This window comes from Anopheles funestus, chromosome 3RL (genome assembly GCF_943734845.2).
Source record: "Anopheles funestus chromosome 3RL, idAnoFuneDA-416_04, whole genome shotgun sequence".
Lineage (NCBI taxonomy): Eukaryota > Metazoa > Arthropoda > Insecta > Diptera > Culicidae > Anopheles > Anopheles funestus.
Window position 1 is genome coordinate 48,103,279 of NC_064599.1, and position 21,574 is coordinate 48,124,852.

Here is a 21,574-nt window from a genome sequence, read left to right on the forward strand (position 1 = left end):
GAATAATTTGTTTTTTTTCCGTGCGGTTGGTGCTCTAGTTTATTAAATACTAAGAAAAATTGATTTCAAATAACACTCTGCAAGTTGTTGCTGGGAGATATTAACAAAACAAACGACTAAAATCAGTGCAAAGTACACGCGCTACACATTCTAATATACAGAACAGTATAACAAACACACATTTAAACTTGTAACAGTAAAGCAACTCCAGCTAGTGTCCATTTGGCTGGTTTGTCTTTGGTTTTTAAATTAAACGTCCATATGTACGTTGGTCCACGTGTCCTGGTTTTGTAGACTGGACATTCATACATGTTTCGTAGATCCTGTTTATCCTGGGTTAAAGCCTGGTTAACAATTACAATAGAGAATGGTTAGTAGAATGCTACCGAAAAGAATACAACGGCAGTTGGATCGCATCGCGAGCAAACTTTACCCGTATGTTTATGACTGGCATCTGTGGATACAGTTCCTTCAGCTTTGACTCCATGATTATACTCTGCTGCACGTCCCATCGTGCACCTTCCATGAATATTCCATGAACATAGGCACCTTCTCGCGGTCCGGCAGAGAAATCATCCTTCTGCTTCTTTGTCACGTCACAGTGCAGGCACATTTTGTCGAGTGGAAGTTCGTTCTTTCTTGCCGTCGACTGCATGATGGCTGTCAGTAACGATTGGGGATTAAAAAAGCCGGCCAACCAAACGGAAATAGGGAGCTGCGAGCATGTGGTGAAAATAGAGAATAGTAAAAGTGAGTTGAAGCGGAAACAGTAACAGGACGGGTCAGGTGTTCATACCACAAAATCGGCCGACCAGGTTTCGAGTTCACGTAATCGAAGTAGCAAATCCACGAACCACCCGGTGAGGCCTAACAGCGAAGGATAAGCACGAGAAGCCCATACTACGGGTACCTGATCAAGGAAGAGAGAATTCTCCAAATCTTCCATATCGGACGTGATGGTGAGTTCGCCCTTCATACCAAGGTCAAGTTCTTTCAGGCTTCTCTTTATCTCACCGGTAAGATAGTTCATACGTTCGCACTCCTGAAATGCAACGATCACATAGGGTGTGCGCTCCTCCACTTTGCCCATGATTTCTGGCATATTAAACTCTTCCGGCAGCTTCTCCATGATTTCGTCCAGCACCTGTTTCACCTTGTCCTCGCGCGTCACCGTAGTTCCAGAACCTGAGCCAGCGTCACGCGGTTGCATTTCAAACACGGTTCGGAAGAGATTTTCGGAAGTGGTCGTTAGGAAGCCTATTTCTGCGTTGGGATGCAAACCGTATAGATATGGGGATTCTGGAGGCATTGCCTCATCGATGTATGCATGATAGCCAGCATAGTCCGTATTGGGAGGAGCTGCAAATCCTGGTGCCAGGAACAGTTCTCCGTCGACCAGATCTGGCTGCATCAATTCCTCCAGATAGGTAATGCACGTGCGCCTATCCCAATCGTCCGTGATGTGCCCACCGTACATGATTTCGCCGAACAGATAGCGCAGATCCTCCCAGGGTACCTTGGTATTAGCTTCTAGATAATTGTAAAGTACGGATACGGATATGTTGAGGTCGCCTACATTGAAAGGGTAAATTTTATTCCAGCCTTGCGGTCCAAACTTGCGTCTTTCCGCAACGACTGCGTGGAAGTAGCAGAGTGAAAATAAGATCACTTTAAATTCCGCTTCCTTGCCACACATTTCCAAAGTTTCCTGTGTAAAGTTGTCCAGGGCTTTGTGTATGTTCGCCTGCATCCCAGTCGGTGGTTCATTCGTGATCTTAATCGACGACTCCAGTATACCTTGTGGTATAATATGTGCGGATGGTGTAGCAGCGGGTTCAGCACTCATGAACACTCGATAGTTATCGTGTGACCCTTCTGAGTAAAATTCGAGTTTTTTCTCCAATGCTGGCAACCACTTCTTAACCAAGTGAATGTTTTGCAAAATAACCCAGTGACCAGAAGAGGCCGCTTTGTCCATAGCCGCTTCGGCCACAACTTCCTGACCCTGACCAAGCGACACATTGTAGAAGTTACCATTATCGGCAGAATAGCCCAACTGTTTGCCAAGCGCTTCCACATCCTTGAGCGGATTTACGCCTGGCGATAGAATGAAGAATATCGGTGTTGACGGGCTGGTTTCTTCGAATGATTTGGCAAATTCCATCGTCCTATTTTCCACGTATCTGGCTCCAAGTTTTTCCTCAATAAAATCTCTGAAAGTATAGAACAAAACGTTAGATGGAACGTTCATCCACTGTAAACGCACTTACGTCATGGCATAGGTCATACGATCAGGTCGTAAAGCACGCATCATGCATAAGCGCTGGAGTGCAGTTTTGTTCTTCCACTCTTGGGGGAACTTTTCCTTCTCGGGACATTCCGATTCAATGAGCTTCTTCCAACGTTTGGAGGAAGTTTCAATATCGCGATCAAGATTTCTAAACTCATCCTTTGAAGCTAAGCTGCAAATGCCGCCCCAGGCAGCATTGGTGAGAAAGTCTACTGGTGATGTAACGTGCGGTTTGATGGGGAAGCGCAACAGGAAGTCAAGTTCAGCCGGTGTTATTTCTTCATTAATCAGCAAAATCTGGGAAATGGTAGAGCAGTTTCGGACCTTGTAGGCTGCTGTATCGCTTAAACGCATACGTGATGCTCACCTGGAACGTCATCTGTGACATAAAAATTAACTTATCACACTCGAACAGTCCACGAGTAGTGTACTGAAACACCGAGAAGGAAATGCAATCGATCAAATTGCGTACTCGCGCTGGAACTTCGTCAGCAGAATCCGCCTTCGAGATAGCCTTCTGGAAGACTACACTGAACGCTTTGAGAGAAAACTGGTAAATGGGATTGATGGTGTTAAGATCATTGAGTATGAAATACAATAAGCTAGCCCTAGCAGCAGCCGGGCGATAGTGTTCTCGTGCTTCGTCGATCTCCTTGGAGGTGACCTTAGCTTCAGTAACTTTTTCTTCAATTTCTGCCGCCGTCTTCTTGGTTGTCTCGAGGTTTTCCACCAGTGCGGTATCACCGAGAATGTTACCTCCGGCAGAGGACAAACGCGATAGCAAATCATCCTCTAGCCGTTTAAGCATAATTTTAAAATCGTTCTGTTGCTTTGTTAGGTCTGCCTTTAACTCTTCCAGATCCGGTCGTTCCGCCTTGACAACCTCCGCTAGCAGCTGATCTTCCAAACCGTCTCTGGTGACGGTGAAGTTGATCAAGGTGGTTTGCGCTTGCATCTCTGGTTTGTAGTGCGGGTTTGCCAGTTTCGTGTGTAGGATAAGTCTAAATTTGTGGTTGTACTCAACCTCTTTGTCTCCGATTTTGATGGCACTGTAAGATTAAGATACATTCGCTTATCTTATTCGTTAAGTAAAATATTCAATTTGGTACGGTTTGAATGCAGTTTCAAAGTCTTACCGTCCTTTTTTGATAAGGTTTCTTCCAAGCAAGGAATCCAGCACCGGATCAACATTTTCACTAATATTCTCGATCAACACAGTGCTCCCCTTGGCGAGTGCCTTTTCCAGCACTTCCAGATATCCTTTCGAACCTAAACGTATGACTTTGAGTATATCGCCATACTTTTGCTTGATCCACTTGATACCCTGGAGTTGAGGATCGATCATTAAAGGCCAACGATCCGAGTTGCTGAGAATAGTAGCGTTTTCAATGGACATTCGATCGCTTGGCAGACCTTCATTTTGCCATGTGGCGATTTGTGTGTCATCAGTTAGCAAACGCAATGGATCAAGACTGTCAGTAATTGGAACAGGTGGTTCAAGAGCTCTCAAAAATGGTAACCACATCTTGTTCATCATATCCAGCCGAAATTGTTTTGTAAAACAACCGACATACGAGATGAATGCCGTTACGAGCAGAATGTCTCCCGGTAGTGTGGTTGCTTGCTGCATAAACCTTAAATATTGGAGAGATTGTAAAAAATGAGAAAAAACAGTACTTAAACTCCTGTGCCATAATTGAATCATTGCTTACTCTGCGACAGCTTCTGCCCAACGAACGTTTTCACTAGCAAGCCCTCCGACAAGACGATTGGCCAGTTGGATTGTGGCCTGGGTGGCATCAGCTTCCTGTTGACAGCGCAACTTATCGGCGGTGGCTTTCTCGAAATCAGCGGTAAGTTTAGCTAATTGTTCTTCAAGTGACTGCAGAAAAGCAAAACAAGCAACATGCCGGAAAATGATACAACAACGAGTAAGTTATTCAGTTTTCTTATACTTACGGCAACTTTTTTCTTAATGTTGGCCAACTTTTCCTGTGACGCCGTCAGCTCGGCGTTTGCAGCTGCCAGAGCTCGTCGTTTAGGCTCAACGTCGCAGTAAACATCGTAGAATTTGATAATATTGATAACCCAAGCACAGAGGCCAGCCGCAGCAGCAGATTTGGACCGTACAAAATCTGGCTCAAACTCGGAGTCCTTCAGGTATGGCTGAATGGCTTTGATGATTTCCGGATGTATATGTTCCTTGTCGTAATTGATCAGCGAGTCTAAGAATGTGTCAACCTTGGCCATCGTAATTTTGGCCGCTTTCCAGCTACGATCCTTTGCTATTTTACCATTCGGGGCCAACAACACCATGACAGCGGCGGTGACATTCGTCACCACACCCGGCGGTGAACCGAACGACTTCAGCTCAGTCAGATTGGCCTTGTTGAGTGTGTTTAAGGCTTCCTGAGCTGCTGACAAAGCTGGTTCAGCTTTGACTAAATCTTCCTCACAATCACGCTGCTTCTTAGCGACCTCTTCAGCGATGATGGCCACCTTCTGTTCCTCCTCATCGGCGATCGCTTTTTCCGTCTGCACCTTTTCCGTCTCAATGCCGACGATTTCGATCAAAGCATCAGCTGCATCATTCTTCTCCTTCAGCTCTATTTCCTGTACTGCCAGCTTTTGCTTCAAGGCTGCCACTTGGTCAGCGGTGTTTCGCAGTTTTTCCAAACCATTCTCCAACCGTTCCACCTTTTTACGGAGCTCCCCATGTTTCTCCTTTAGCAGTTTATCGTACAGACTGATCTGCTCCAGATAAGACTTTGGCGTGGTGTAGTTGTAGCGTCGCTCATTCTGAAGGTACACCTTGGACATTGAGTTGACGGACGTGTGTACGTATGCCATGAAGCGCGCAATAGAGTCCCTGCATTCCACTGGTAAAACTGTCAATTCCTGTAAGAATCTCAACGACACGGACATGAGGGCTTCCTGTGGCCATTCGTGGAACCAGTTGATTTGGGTGCATGTGATGATGGCGGGAAATTTACGCGAACGCACACGAAGTGTCACTCCAACTGGTGAGAAGCAAAGCACCACTTTCAATTGGCGCCGGACACGATCGATGAAAAATTTCCAACAGTTTTCGCGCGAATCCACCAATCCAGCTCCTTTCACCTCGTTCCGTACGCCGGATATGATGTTTTCTACCTCGTCGTCTGGGAACAGGTCCGGTATCTCACCCGAGGAAAGCAAATCATTGATTATGACTAGGAAGATTTCGTTCGATATCTGTGCGTCTGTCATGAGGAACATAATTCCGACGTTTTTCATGCCTGCCTTCATGTACAGTCCGGATAGCTCGTTCTGATATGCGTGGAAGGAAGAAACAGTGAGTAAAGATCGTTACTAACGGTACAATTTTTCAGTGAAACTTCCTTTGATAACACTGCTACACAGTTGGGGAAGAGATTGTAAAAGAATCGAATGGGCAAAATACAAAATGGGCCATCGTAATCTGAAATCGCGCCCGCTTTGGAACACCTTATCAGAAGGAAGTTATCTAGACAGTTGGGTTAGTAAAGTTTTGTCAAACCTTTAGATCGACGACACTGTAGCCTTTTTTGAGTTGAATTTGGGCCACTTCCAAGCTGGAGATGAAGGCGGCCAATCGACTTAGGGATTGTTTTCCACTGCCACCAACACCCACCAGCAGGGCGCTACCTCTAGGCGACTCCAATATTCGGTTGATTCTGCGTGTGAGAATAAAATCGTTATTGCCTGTGGGCTAGGGTGAATAGACTCTAAAATTAGTATGCGCGTTCGTGTGATAAGGTGCAGGAGTTTGCAGGCGACTTAACCCGCTGTATCGAAAAAATGACTCCCGTGACCTTCTCACACACGTGTGTTTCGCAAAGTATCCATATATCCTACCTGCACACGTGCATCATGGCGTCTTCAAAGAGCACCAAGTTCATGGCCGAGATCAGATCGTTGTATGACATCATCGCTTCCTGTAGAAGCTTGGTCAGCACGCCCCAGTCAGTAATGGGCATGTATTTCGGTTCACCGATACCGCCAGCAAAATGGCAGTAAATGTTCGGTTTATCGAAGACGATCGATTCGTCGATCTCTTCGAACGATTTTTTCACGAGATCGTTTTGCATTTTGGTGAAGCTGTCGATATCTTTGTCGTCTAGCAATTTGTCTCCATAGACGCGCTGGGTTTCATGAAGCCACAGTCGGATGAAATCGCTCGACGAAACTAAACAGTCATTGGTACTGAACAACAGGCCCTGTATGTATAGCACGAATTATCCGAACGAGAACCGATAACGATGGGAATAATAGAAGCGCCGAATGGTAGGAAGGCAGAAAGAAAAGGGAATAGATTCAAAAATCAGTTCAAAAACATTCGCTCGTGCTCGGCTGAATGGCAGTAAAGATAGCGGTTCAATGCAACGAGCAATCTCATATCTAACCTGAAAGACGTTTGTCAGGTCGCGCAGATTGAAGACATAGTGAAACTTGATGGCCGTCGGTAAAAACACTTGTGCCACTTTAGTGTGTAATGCCAAACTTGCTGCGACAATATTTTGTGATATTTTCGTAACGGCTATGTTGAACTTCTGTTCCGCATTTGCAAAATGCTGAACCAGAATCGAATGATAGATCGTTGTGACGGCGTCGGAGCCTGGAAAGCTGACAGCGAACACACAAAAGTGTCGCTGAAGCCGGGGGTTGATGGTGAAACTGCCGGAAGTAGGGTTCATGCAGGACACGTACTGGCAATTGTGTATATCTTTGAGCGTTAACTTGTTCCGATCGTACCAATGGTTGTAGTCGAGATGTTGTCGAATCAGCGTGTGCGGCTGGACAGTGCCGTAAGCGTCTACTTCCGGCATGTTCATATCGTCGATGAAGTAAATTAGAGTCTTGCTACCAGGCGGACCATAGTTCCGTCCGGCTTTCTTCTCCAATGGTTTCTCCATCACTTTCTGCAGCATCTCCGAGGAGGTGTAAAAGTTGAACGGTATGTTCGCTATGGCGTAGTTCTCCGAGAGGCTACCCAGCTTCTCGTTCACCACGACAGTCTTCCCGCAGCCGGCAATACCAACGAGCATCACCGGGTGCGCCCTGTCCATGAGCAGGTCGAGGAAGAAACGCAATCGTATTGACTCGGAGGTATGCACCAGAACCGCCTGTAAAGGCTGATCACAGTCCATCTCGAACTTTGGTAGAATCTCCGTCCACGGGGTCCACTGCTTCGTTTCCGTGTCGATGAAGTAATCGAAAACAGTTCCATTCGGCGGGAACTTGACGGTTTTGAACTCGTTCACCCACCATTTGCTAAATTCGATGCGGTAGTCAATGGCCGCATCCTGAAACATAGCCGAACCGAACGCCCAAACGCACGAGAACACAAAATATAGGTCATGCCACTCCTTGGGACAATCTGCTGGAGTATTGGTTGGAATCAGTAGACACTCCAATAAGTGACACAGCATTTGTATGTGGGCCATCTCGGCAACGGGGGTGATTTTTTTGAAGCGCGTCCGAATATTGTCCAGGCACGCTGGGATGTACTTGTCGAAGAGAATGACCAGGTTGGATTTTTCAGCAGGAATTGTCCTCGTTTCAATCCAACTTGTTACATACCTGAAAGTACACACATATGGTACTCGTTTTAGTACGCCGGAACTATCGATCGGGGGGATGTAGCTAAGGGGAAAGCATAGCCCAACCCCCGAACTACAGCCGGCCTACTAAACGCATAAAATTCTCACGGATTCCATCCAAGATCCTGTGGGTTAATGTAAAGTATGCCAGCTCTCGATACTGTCGCGGGTGTGGCGGTGCGCAGGTTGGAAATTTCAAAGATTAATCGCATATAGGGCGTGAGTGCTATGCGCTCGTTCGAGGCTAGCGTCAGAACCTTGTTGTCGTCCATAACCGTATTGAGACTTTCGATCCACATCGGATCAATATCACCGTCCAAGATGATCCACTTAGGATTGTCCCCACTGAGTGACGCTTGGTCACGCATGATTACAGAAAACAAACCATCCTTCCATTCGCGCGTTGCCGGATTAATGATACCAAACAGTTCATCGTTCGTTACTGCCTTTGGATTGAGATCGTTGAAGAGAGGCTTCTTCTTGACGTTTTGATAAGTTTTGTAAAGTGTCTTCCAAACTTGTGTCTTTCCTGTGCCCGCATTGCCGACAATGAAGACGGAATGTCGAACTTCGAGCAGCTCTTCCAACTGGACCACCTTCAGTATGAAATTATCTTCTGGCTGAAGGGCCAAATCAAGCGTTGCCTGTTTGACGGTTTTTTCAAATTCCAAATCGCGCTTTCTAGGTACATCTAGCGCTGGGAACAAATCACCGATCAAACCCATAAATACAGGCATATCATCAGTTACGATTTTGGGAATGTTGAAGTCACGAAGAGCTCGCATCAGCACTTCCTCCTCCGGTCGACCAGGATCACCGCGCTAGAAGTAAACATCGAAAATCATAGAAAGATTGAATAGTTGGAAGGATGCGGTAGCATGATATTAGATCTCATAAATTACACGGTAAGATGCATGTTCTTACTTTCAAGGAACCAGCAACAACTAGAACAGATTTGATTGCACGTAGACCCCAATCGTAATGATCTTGCTTAGAAAGCAACTCCTTGCACAGCGTGTAAAGTGTGATGAACTTCCGCGCTAGTACTCTGGCATCTTGGAAACCTTCAGCAACCAACATGATTTCACAAATCAGCTCGAAGTCAGGCACAACCATGGCGCATGGACTAATAGTGTATTTGAAATAAATTAAGATCCAAATTGAAACTATTATGTATAAACTGTAAATCACTGTGACTTACCGAAAGAGTGCTTTCAAATTTTCTGGCAGCTCAGTTCGACCGGCGTAGCCCGGATTCATCGTAATAAATATACCAACCGTTGGAACACAGGCAATGAACTCTCCCATGAAGTCAAACTTAGACTTTTTGTCCCGTATGGCATCCTGTACGGATTTCACCTGTACTGCCACAACCGACAGCACCTCCACAGAGATTCGGTTGAACTCATCGAAACAACCCCATGCTCCTGTTTGGGCCAATCCTTTGTAGATGTTACCGCAAGATTTGTAGTCCATTTGCTCGGAGCAGTTGAAAACGTACACCATAATTCCGAGTGCACGTCCAAGATCCTTGGTAGTTTCCGTTTTTCCCGTACCGGCTGGGCCTGCAGGTCCACCGCCCATCACCAGATGGAGCGACTGTGTTAGGGTAATGTAGCAACGATCGGTCAACGGGGTAATAACTAGACGCGGTGTGTTGCCAAGATATTCGTGGCTATAACAGAACTGTGCGTCACAAATGTTGGCGAAACAATCCTTTTCCGCATCATCCCAGCGGTGACGCAGCTGCGACTGCCACTGGAAAGCGGACGCAAACTCAACCTTCGACTGAATGAGCTTGCTTACAACGTCCCGGGAATGGACATCGATCGTGCAGATGGTCATAATTTTTTGTCGATCGCCTCTCGTTAGTTCGCCCAGCAGAAGTGTGATGAGTGTGCTAAGTTGAGAAATTTGTTTTTTGTAATAATCCTTGATGGCATTGTCATATCCCTCTTCGAGCCGGCTAAAAGCAATGTTCACTTCCGTTGACCACCAGATTTGAGTTCCACACAGCGATACCTGTGCTGGGTAATCGAACAGCCAGTGCTCGCGTTGTTTCTCTTCGTAGGCTACCACGGCTTCAGCTATGTAGCTACGCAGCGATGTTCTCATCGCAATCTGGATACGGTTTAGCCATACTTCAACCTTAAATACATTGCGAAAAGTTGTTAACCATTACCATGGAAAGCTTTGCACTTGTTATACTTACAGCGCCCGTGCAGTTACAGCACTCGAAAAATTTGACATATTCGGTATCCTTTGCTATCATTCCTAATGCCTTTTTGCTGTGCCCGTCGTCATGAGATTCGAGTTTGAGCTTTGCAATAGAGTCAAATAATTTGGTTAAATGTTTACATACGACCTCCGGTCGGTTTCCATTACTGAGAATATCGAGCAGATCGGCTGCCGAAACGAAATAAAATCGTGGAAAGTATAGTCGCTTGGTTTCGAGATACTCAGCCAATGCTTTCTCGCACAGTGCCAGCTGGCTCTGCAGGTTGTCCAGCTTATCGACCAATCCTTCCCGGTTCGTAGCATATATGACGTTGGAATTTTTAGCCATTTCTTCCATCATTATCTTGAACTCGGCGTCGATATTATCGAATCGTTCCGAATCGACGGGTAGCTGCATCCGAATATCGTCCGAGCTCATGAAGATCGATTCGAGATGAGCCCAGGTACGCTGTACCTCAAACCATACCGTGATAACCTGATCTGCCGTGGTTAGTTTCTTCTGCCATTCGGACACTTCCTCCAGGAAGTGCGCAATGAACTTCGATGTGATTAAATTCTGCAGCACAACCTGTAACATAACGAATGGATGCAATTTAACTGTAAAAGTTCGGCAAATTGGGCAAATCAGATCACGTTACCTGATTCTCCTCAAGGGTTTCGATCAACTCTTCTGACGCTTTTAACAATGTTGATCCAGTGCGGAGATGAGTTTCATATTCAAATTCCATCATTTTTGTATTGGGACTGCCGTTCCACACCGAATGTAGATCACGTAAGATTTTTTCCATCGACATTTCCTTAACAGCCTTGTCGACTATATTTTTCACTTCTTCTTCACATTCGTGAAGGTTCAGAGCGAGCAGATCGGAAAGTGTGGTATTTTTGTCCATGATGAACGTTACCTGGTATTGGTGCAGGTGCAATAAAAGAGTAAAATTAGTAATGGTGCCATCCGATAAGCCATGGCTTAACCGCTTGTCAGTAACAGGATTGCTTTGAATATTGGGACAGCTTTAGGAAGCTTATTTACATCGCTAGGAAACTTACTGTAATTTCGGGTGGAAGATTTGCTAAACTCTGGAATACAAGCAACGATATGTACAGAACAATTAATATTTGTGTATTTACAGGGTACAAATTTTGAGACTGGTGATATGTGGCAGGATGAAGACGTAGTCAGACAAAATGATAGTTAAAAATTCGAACACCGTTATTTACAAAGCACTTACGAACATTTGAGTTATGCTCACATTCAGCATTAAACTAAAAATATAACATTCCGTATATATAAACAGGTATTATTAAAGTAAAATTAATTAAAGCGATAGTTTTTGTTTTCTCTGTTTAACACTTTTTAGCGGTGCACAAGTGCGAGCAAAAAATGTGTTTCAATCAAAAGCAAACTACGTGTGGGCGTGTTGCGGACAAAACTGTTCAGTTTCACCGACATGCAATTAAGAAGCATATTGATTATTGTTTATTATTCGTTTTGAACATAGTTTTCGAACTGTGCCTAGTGTGCACAAAAGAGTCTGCAAACGTTTCAATTTTTGGTTTTAAAGAATTTTTGTAATTTTTCATGACAATTTAGAGTATCAATTTATACTTTATATACCACAGTCACTAATAGAGTTGAAGACTGCAGACATTGCCTAACAAGTTGTTTACTTTCGATTGAAACATTCCATATGACTCGCGGTTGTAGTATAGAAAAAGGACATCAAAACGATTGAGAATGAAATCTCACAAAAAAGAAAATTCTACGACTGATCGACACTTGGATAAATGGATAGTAAAATGTATTAGTAACCTTTGTGGAGGACATCAGCTGATTCCAATGCCGCTCTCGGATGGCGGGATTTTGTAGCTCACCAACGGCACGCAGCGATGTCAGCATATTCTTAACGGTTGATTCAAGCGTTATGTACGTATCCCATGGGCGCATTTCCTTGTCGAGCAGACGGATATCCTTGGCAAATTTTTTGCACTCGATATCCATGTTTTCCACGTCCACCTTACGCCAGGGAGTAGTTTTCCAGTCTTCAATGCTGGTACGAACGATGAAAACGTAATCCCACAGTTGCTGCATGTAAGTGATACGAATAAAGTGAAAGCAACTGACCGAGTAGACACTGGGTTTCCCTTCCCAGCTACCAACCTTTAACATTTTCATTTCCTTGCGACACTGGCGCAGCAGCTTAAACTCTGGAACAGACACTTCAAATAAACTACCCGATTCTTGTATGTCCGACATATCTTTTTCCAACCGATTGACATCGCCATCGATACGATCGAGAAGAATGTAGGGTTCTAGACAATCGTACTTGAAAAATTCATATGTACGGAACACATCTCGAAAAACGGTAATATGAACGTCGAACATCGCAATCCGATTTCGTATGCCGACAACCTCATTTGCTTGCAACGGTGCTACTTGCTGCTTCACAGTCAAGGCAATCTTTTTCGTGTTGGCCCACTGCTCAGGCAGCTCTTGGAGATACACATTTACCTCTTCCGGGATATCCATATCGTAGTACTTCAGCAACTCAATCGTGTCTTTCATCGGTTCGAACATCTCATCCGTTGTAGCAGTCCGTTCCTTGACGTGTAGCAGATAGGCCATAATGTTAACCAACCCTTCATAATCGCCTTCTTTAACGATCTGCAGCAGTCCTTCGTCTGCTCTCCGTATAAAGTTTCCAAGATCGGTCAGGCTGTGGGTAACGTTGTTAACGAGATGTTCCTTGAACATGTTTCCCCACTTGCGGACAATGTTCATGAGCGATTGGCGGAAAGGACGAACGTCAACTTGAAACCAAGAGTTGAAAATTTGAAAAGATTCTATCTTTTCTATCTCCTGGTACAAAGATTCATAGTGATCGATTTGCTCCCGGAACGCCTCAATGGTTGGTGGACAGGGTTTTGGTGCTTCCGGATCCTTATTGATGATCAGCTCAATTTCATCTGCTTCTAGCTGGCGACCATATTCCAGAAACGTTTCCATGCTGTATTCACGATCCTCCAGCCAGAGATAGGAGTAGCGTTCGAAATCTCCACAAAACTCAGCTGCCTCCTGAATGACCTTATCGACGCCTTGTAGAATTTCGACTTTCATCTCCTGAATATCGTTGTTTTTGGTGATGATCTGTTCGTATGTTTTGTTGACTGTTTTCATCAAACGTGGTATTAACGATGACATGTAAGTTATGTCATTAACTAATCCTGCTAGAAGTGCAGTAAAACCATTGACATCATTTGGATTCAGTGATGGAACAAACACTAGTTGCGGCTCTAGTAGCTCTAAGCGTGATTCAAACAACGGTGCGAGATTATTGCCCACGTCCATGTTTTCCGCAAGATATCCGATGCTGATCCCAATCATGAACAGTAAGTTCTCGTACACTATGTTATCAACAAATTTAACATACTCGACCCAATTATTGTCTTCCTGGTCGTTTTCCATTCCGAACAACTTCATATTAGTGTCGAGCAGCTGGTGCACCTTGACGGCAGCAGCCTCAAGCTCGGCGTAGCGTTTTGTTTTGCGATCGTTACGCTCCTCCAGGCACAGCACTGTGTCCTTCTTGGAGTCTTTACGCTCAAACAATGGCAGCTTCGCCCAGGCGGACATGGTGGTGCGAATGTCCTGCAAATTGTTTTGAATGCTTTGCATTCGCTTTTGCAGCTGTTCCACCGGGTCACGAATCTGAATCATGTAATCTTGAATGTCTTCCGAGTTCCATGTGAGTTCGTTGATCGCCCGCTCCAGCAGTGCGTCGATATGTTCTATTTCGCCTTTGATTAGCTCCAGCTCAACTTTGGTGCAGTTTTTGCGTATCTTGTTGTACCAATCAACCGTCTTCTCTAGGTTAAGGGTATGAGAGCGAAACACTTCACTTCGATCAGAAAACTCGAGTCCTCGCTGTGGGATGTCTTCTTTTTCCATTAGCCTTAGGTAATGAACCTCTCGCAGGATAGCAAACAGCTGTGGACTAAAGTTGAGCAGAAGCTCGGGGGAATTTTTCTTTCTAATAATGAGCGGTTTGTCTAAATGTGCTTCAATCGTTTCCGGTACTTCTTCTGCCCACCCTTCAAATATGGATCGTTCGAATTCTTTCAGCTTAGCTATCAGGATATCAAAGCGATCTATTAAAGCAGCGCCTTCTTCGGATTGAACGACTCTAAAGAGGAATATAAGTAAACATGAAATGAATACATTTTGTTGCTCAAGGCCACTAGTGAAGGATCGCTTACGGGTGTTGCAAAGTTTGAAATTGTTTGATGGGTGAAGTTATACGATTGGTAAGCTGCAGCACCCAACGCAGCGCGGCGGTTACTGGTGGAGCACTGCGGTCAACGAAAATATACCCCTCCTTGCGGTAGTGTTCCATTTGCTGTGTGTAGATGTTTTCACAAGTGCTGAGCTCTTCATCAATCATTACTAAAATTTGTCTGTATTTGTTGGTAAATTCTTCTTTAATTTTGGGTCTATCCAGCACAGTTCCTACAATGCTTATTAGCTGTAAAATTGCAATGAATATGGTGAATGTAACTTTCAAAAGTTAGCGTGTTCAATGCCAAACATTACCTTGAAGACACTTTCCAGATTATGACAATCGTCAAAGGCTTGGCAAAGGATTGCAGCGAGCTTTAAGTCGAGCTCCAGAATGCGATCCTGGAACTTGAGAAAATCTTCCTTAAACGTTGGATCATCGGGATCGAGCACATCGTAGGTTTTCGAAGCAAATAACGAAAAACACTGGTTGAATTCGACCGACACTCCTGTAATACGTGCGCTTAGCGCCCGTCCCTTAAGACCTCCGATTTCCACCTTTTCCAGCTTGAGAAACTCTATGACAGTGTTGAAAAACCATTGAATGGTAAACAATCGATCGAGAAAGGCATTGTAGCGCTCAAAGACGGCATTGGGATGGAAGGTCCAATTAACAACGGGGCGCTCTTGAAAGAATGGTGCAATATTATCCTTATATTCATCATAAACAGTGCGAAAATATTTCAAAATTTGTATAGACAACGATATGCGCTGCATCGCTTCATCGATGTCTGTATGAAAGATAGAAGATGGATCAAGGAAGCGTTTAGCCTGTACAGGTAAAAAAGTTTAAATTACGGTTAGTGAAGCAAAAACTAAAGTCTTGAAAGGAAAGTAGAGAATGTTACCTGTTGAATGATTAGATTGCATATTTGACGAAGAAGAACTGTGGTGAGAGAAGTTAAAAAGAAATCAAAATATGCTGATCGCTTCTTCAATATGGTAATTCATAGTACAACTTACCAATCAACTTCGCAGAGTGACAATAGTACAGCGAATTTGACCAAATCAAACATACTACGTGCAGTAGAGGCTTTAGTAAAACTTTGCATTCAGAAAACTCGGTGTCCTCTAGTTGTTGGAAATGTCTTGTTAGTGGGTTCAAGTAAAGTGTAATATCTCGTGCTTCCGCCAAGGCTGTTTAAAAAGAAGCAATTTATGTACAGTGAAGTTGATTGAGCGTAGATTAAATCCTTGGAGGAACTAACCTGTCACAACGTTTTTGAAAAGTGTTTTAAAGCAAGGATAGTAAGCACTATCCGTGTATTCAAGGATCAGTGCCATACTGCGTATACGCTCGTGACGCAGCTGTTCGTAGATGTAGGTCAAATTTTTCAAACGATTGTTCCAAAAATTAATTTCTGCAGTAAGCAAACAATACATATATCATTGAACAATATTTAGCGAAATATTTGCCAAAGCAAAACATGTTGCAGATTGGAAAACAACATTACCGACGGAAGGAACAGGATTTTGGCCGCCATTAAATGCGTTTGCACTCGACTCCAGCATGACATCATTCACTTGAGTGGCCCATTTGATGACAACACCTTCGATTGCACTCTTCAGGTAGAGATTAATCGAACATTCTGAGTTGACAACTAGTTCTTTGGCCGTCTGCACACATTTATCAACTCCTACGGGCATTGGTAGAACGGTCTGTCCACTAACTTGACCCTGAACTTGATAAACCGTGCTCTTAAGACTGTGAACTTGCTTTTGTACGTCTTGTGCTACCATTTCCGGCCATCCGAGATGGTTGTCCGAATTTGAAAGAAGGGGTACAAACACTTCATCGACCAAACAGGACAGCTGGTCGATGGTTCGTGTTGCAAGATCGCCCACGACCAGCACATCCTTGCACCCGTCGCGGGGCACATCAATTGGATTTTTCTTTACGAAGTAGACACCTGCAAAAAAGCACAAACATCATTGGCAGGGAGTTGTTTTGCAGTAGATTTTAACGTAGAATGCATTTACCTTTATTTTTCAGTTGCTGTATGGGAAAACTCACAAGTGGAATCAATTGTGCAGATGGTGTAAGAATAATAATCATAACGACAGTCTGTGCATTGTCAAAGAATTCCTTCAGAACTGCCTTGTGCTCTTCTCTGTTGTTGGCAATCGATCCGCAGTGCAGTTGAGTGTGAGAATGGGGAATAAAATAGGAACGTATGATACACATTAGCAATTGTAGTACAAAATGTACAGAATACGCTACTATCCGTACAGTGTCACTAATCGGTGCCATTTTTCTGGTTTCAATTTGAGCGTCTTTTGAACAAATGATCCAAGAAACTCGAATCGTGGATCTGAGTTGCTACTTCCTCCCGCTCCTTCCATGATGCTCGTACGTGGTATGTAACAATATTATTCAAACAACTGTGGGTGAGCGAAATGGGGAACAAGAGAAGAAAAAAATAATCAGTCACGGTAGAAAATTGCTGAGGAAGTGTACAATTATGTTTGGACACTTCTAAGCAAGTCATTTAAGATTCATTGAAGAAGTCTTTTTGAGATACATTCAACAATGGCAAAGTGCTAGTTTGAAGTAGAATCTGTACACAATTTAATTTTTCAATGCATTTTACCATTTCCGATACGAAAAGGAACTTTTTTTAAAGATTACGAATATTTTTGTGTGTTGTTGTTGGCGTTCGACTTAGCTCATGCTGTAAATCGTGAAACTGTACGGCTCATAAATAAATGTGTAGTTTCAGAATATAAAATAAAATGAAGAGAGATAAAATGATTTGGCCTCAATAGTAAATGTACAACTTGGTTCTAAGAATGCACGAACCACATCACGTTTATTTTGCATAAGTCGGTTCACACGATTGGTAAGCAATAAAAGCAATATATGGGGCGGCCCGGTTTTACATGTGATAAACGGCGCCCCTCCACACGGCAGGACCGGGTTCAAATCCCATCCAGACCGTCCCCCCGTAGCATGGAGCAGATGCATGGGCATGACTATCCTGCTACGTGGTAAAATAAGTCTTGATACGGCCAGGCCGTTCTAACCGAGCAAAAAAAAAGCAATATAAATAAATATAAATGAAAGCAATAACAGAATATATTCTCTAAAAAAGTAAACAGAATATATACTGTATTCGTTACACTTTTTTTTGACCATATGTCTACATTGCATCTTGCTCTGCCGAGTAAATTGTTTTGACAACTATATTATTACAGGGTTAATAGCTAATTTTTAAATGTTAACACAATTTTTCATTTGGATTAAGCACTATTTCAACAAACAATTTTGTGGTATTCTATTTCAATACTTGCCCCCCTAACTATCAAATCGAGAGCAAAAAGTTTTTCAATTATGTTTATTTCAAAATTGTTGTTTAAATCCTTTAATCGAATAGTATAGTAATAGTAGTTGCTGATGTAGTCTCTCTAGACGACAACCTTAAAAACTACATATCTAAATACTAAATACTAATACAAGCGCTTAGAAGAGAAATGCTGGTTGCTTGGTACAGGATTATTTATGGTCAGTCAAATCCCTTGAAAATTCGATGTATACAATTGATTGCAAATTTTAACGATAATTACTACATATTACAACAAGTTTGTATGTCTCAATCCGCGTTTCGTAAGCGTCTACGTATGCATTTATTATTTATTATTCAACTCATCTCGTTAAGTTCCAGGTTATGCTGTTACATATTGAGATACTATTCATTAAGTTATTCATTAAGACACATGTATGTAAAATTATATAAACCAAAGGTCATGTAATGAGTTCGTAACTCCACACACTTTCAAAAACTTGTTGTTGGTCTCAATGGTTTCAACTCTAATGTGAAGATAAATCTTCAAATCATATAATTTAATAAATATTATGTATACTGTTAGATACTTTGTTTCTTTTTTCATTCATTCAAAATCATTAATAAATGAACACCGTAACCAAAGTATTGAAATCATAGTGCTAGTGTCGAAATGGAACGCGATGAAAATGAAATCCATGTCCATGGAAACAAAGTGTCCATCGGTGATTGAAAAACTTCATTGCCGAACTGAAAAAAATCAGTTCGGATTTAAAAATAAGTTGTAAAACCCTGTAAGATTTGGTTTTAATCATTTGTTGAATCCTTTGAAAATTCCTTTTTATCCTTTGGAATCATTTGTAATAGAGATCAATAAATTTAGAATATTTTTTCGAGCAAATCCATCGTGATACAAAGTATTGCTTAAAACTTAACATAATAATTTAAAAAAATCAAAACTACAAAGCAATTATTTCCAATTTTAACCAATATTAGACTTTTTGTTTTTTTCGTCACTGTGGCACTACAATCTGAATAGGCAAACTGCCGTTACTGGCTTTCCTTGTCCTTATGTATCTTTAGCAGGAAAATCAGTCCTGCGTATTAGAGTTTGGCAGAGATGGGATTTGAATCCCGGTTTTGTTGTGTAGAGACCGTCGTCGCTTCCATTTGCACCATCCCAATCCATGTCGGATAAGTTATTAAATCCTTATGGTTTAATAACGTTCTAGTCCATCTAGGAATGTCTCAAAATGGTGGGGCAAGAATTAATTTTATTTCGTCATCTTTCAATGTTTTTTCAACAAATTTTTTTGGCAGTTTTGATATGTTTCTCAAACTTTAGCGTGATAGCTGACGGACATTTTCATACATGTCTAGTATAGTTTTATTACTTGTTAGAGCTTAATACTTTAAAAAGTAAATATTTGTTAATGACTCCTTCAAACCGGGTTTGCAATATAAAATAGAACACAAACGACCAAAATGACGCATGAAGTGACTATCGCACAGAGAGCACTATTATATTTTCATTATAATTTAAAATATGTTAAACCCTTAAAAACAGTTTTTAAATTGGGGTACGTTTTATGTTTGCAGAATGTAATAGACGAAGGTAAAGTTGATTAATTATCCGCACGAAAAACTTCCGTTTCATTATTCCCGATTCTTTATTGTTCACAAGCAATAGTGTTAATAAATTAAATATTTGCTTGTAGACTCTGATTGGTTGAACGATTCATTAAAGTCATGATTTTCATGATATGAAGTCAACAAAATAGAACAGCTGCTAACATTGCTACGATTGCAATGCATTTTGTGGAAACTTGTTGCCAGCAGAATTCCGCCGTTGCGTGTTTCGTCCTAGTTTCAGGGTTAATAGTTTGTCCTCCACTATGTAATGTTTCTTCTAGAGTTTGAAAATTTTTGACACGCGATTAAGCTATAAACTGAACCAAACCATGCACTGTTTACGTATTTCTTTTTTGATGCAGAAATTAGGGTATTTGTAAATATTTTTTTGTGCCCGAGGTAGAATCATCGGCGAACATGAACGTTGAACCGAATTCGCAGACCATGATATGACGAAGTACAATATTAGCATAACGGATTAGAAACAACGCCATTAAGGGTAGGCTTCACAATTTTGACACGCTACACTATTTGTCAGTTGAGTCGCACATTTTTCTTCCAGAGCTTCGCTATAAATAATTCAATCGATACGTTTTCCGGTTAGTATGTCTCCGGTAACACGAATACTGCGCAATAGCTTTGGATGGTCATAAGTACAACTGTTTTGAAGGTGGCTTTTAGGAATATTCTTTGGAATATTATTCCAAAAGTAGGTTGTATTCATTTTTTTTATAACACATATCCATTTTGTTGTACTTTGCACTTGAATATCACTTTGGTTTTACATCGATTTGCAGGAGCACTGTCACTGTTTCATTAGCTTAACTGTTTTTTAACAGAGCATTAACTTAACTTTTTGAAATATATATTTGTTTGACTTCAAATCACTTATTTTTCAACTTTTTTGTTGAATTCATTTTTTTTGTTTAAAACACACCTTTCATATACGTTTTGAAAAATCTTTCATGTATCTCACGAGTAAAAACACTTAAAACTAACAAATTTAGTTGCATATAAAATCACACAAACATTCACATTAAATTTTCACAACGTAACAGTTATTTAAAATACAAAGTTTTCAAACAAATTAATCTTTCAATCTTTTTTTTTATTCCAGACACTCGCACTTTCGAAAGATTTCGTCTATTCGAGTGAAATTCTGGCCGTCGACTGATCAGATCGATTGTTTGAGGCCAAAGCTTCAGAATAGATATGAGAAGCTATTCAGGGTGATACATTTTTGTGCCTCTTATCCACCATGCCTCCACCATGCCATGTCTCTAAACTCCGTGCAGAAGAGTGAGTCGGGACATGATAGCTATTTCTTGTGTCACCAGCAAAATATGGTGAGCTTCGTGGCTCAGGCTTTTATAAATAAATTCGTAGCTAAGATACTGATATTGTTTTGTTGATACAGCCTAACATTATCTAGGGAGCGTTAGATAGTCGGGGAACGGAATCGTCAACCGTTACGAATCCAGTCCTGGGTCGGGTTGACCTCTGCAATTCGCTGTGGTATGTTTTGGTTATGGTAAAAGCTTCACACGTTTTGTATACGAACGAACGATTGTTGGGTCGATCGCGTCCTAGAGGAGAGCTGCTCACTGTCAGTTTAAATTCTTGACATCTTTCGATGAAGTTCCTTTTTTTCTGGGTGAGTTCGATGTAGAGTACTTGGAACTGTAGTGGTACAGTGGGAAACTAGAATATGAGAAGGAATAAATATGTTTCAAAGCATTCCTTGCACAGGGATCTTTGTTCATGCGTGCGTAAAAGCTTTCTGCAAACTTTAATGTTTGCGTGAAGTTTCATATGCTAAGCTAATAGTGTCGAATTGATTGCATCTTTATCATGCAATATTTAAAAAAAATAGAATTGAATGATATTATTTCATTTAAGAACCATAATACTTTTCAGCTTATTATAAGTCATGTAAGAAAACCGATAAGATCTCATATTAAGTCAAGCTAGTCATTTTATAATCGAATTTGCCGTATTTTTTAACGTCTCAGAATGTGTTTTCTTTTGCATTTTAGTTCTGGTTTTCTACTATTTACAGTTTTACAAGGATTTCACTAACTTCATGTTGTAGTTTGCTTGATTTGTTAGTCTAGACCAGATTCGATACCATGATTAATGATGTTTTGGTTGTAATGCTTCGGTTACGAAAAAAAACTTT

At 42.0% G+C, this 21,574-nt stretch overlaps 1 protein-coding gene and 1 long non-coding RNA gene across 5 annotated transcripts in view; one reads left to right on the forward strand and one right to left on the reverse strand.

The window, feature by feature from the left end:
• Positions 1–21,574, forward strand: part of LOC125769928 (uncharacterized) — a 141,387-nt gene that overhangs the window by 89,401 nt on the left and 30,412 nt on the right. The gene's annotated exons all lie outside the window — the stretch shown is intronic.
• Positions 7–21,245, reverse strand: LOC125772334 (dynein beta chain, ciliary). Of its 4 annotated transcripts, XM_049443913.1 has the most exons (28): positions 20,333–21,244; positions 16,713–16,864; positions 16,463–16,593; positions 15,937–16,392; positions 15,691–15,843; positions 15,446–15,619; positions 15,331–15,368; positions 14,738–15,253; positions 14,404–14,669; positions 12,308–14,330; positions 11,960–12,232; positions 11,197–11,226; positions 10,788–11,051; positions 10,124–10,717; positions 9,113–10,059; positions 8,836–9,037; positions 8,020–8,732; positions 6,715–7,891; positions 6,167–6,528; positions 5,829–5,985; positions 4,250–5,599; positions 4,003–4,172; positions 3,427–3,924; positions 2,658–3,339; positions 2,271–2,587; positions 797–2,213; positions 434–715; positions 7–344 (listed from the first exon to the last, which is right to left on the reverse strand). In XM_049443913.1, exons 2-28 carry the CDS (start codon positions 16,823–16,825, stop codon positions 183–185), a joined length of 13,467 nt encoding a protein of 4,488 aa, XP_049299870.1. In that variant the 5' UTR covers positions 16,826–16,864; positions 20,333–21,244; the 3' UTR covers positions 7–182. The 4 variants fall into 4 exon arrangements, with proteins under 4 accessions (XP_049299870.1, XP_049299868.1, XP_049299871.1 ...); XM_049443911.1 differs by having other exon boundaries at positions 11,960–14,330; positions 20,333–21,245; XM_049443914.1 differs by lacking the exon at positions 11,197–11,226.

Coding starts and splice junctions, on each gene's coding strand:
- LOC125772334 (XM_049443911.1), bottom strand. CDS start 16,825: ATGGAAGGAGCGGGAGGAAGTAGCAACTCAGATCCACGATTCGAGTTT. Junction 15,254..15,330: donor GCAATCTAATCATTCAACAG/GTAACATTCTCT, acceptor TTACCTGTACAG/GCTAAACGCTTCCTTGATCC. Junction 345..433: donor TGCCAGTCATAAACATACGG/GTAAAGTTTGCT, acceptor ATTGTTAACCAG/GCTTTAACCCAGGATAAACA.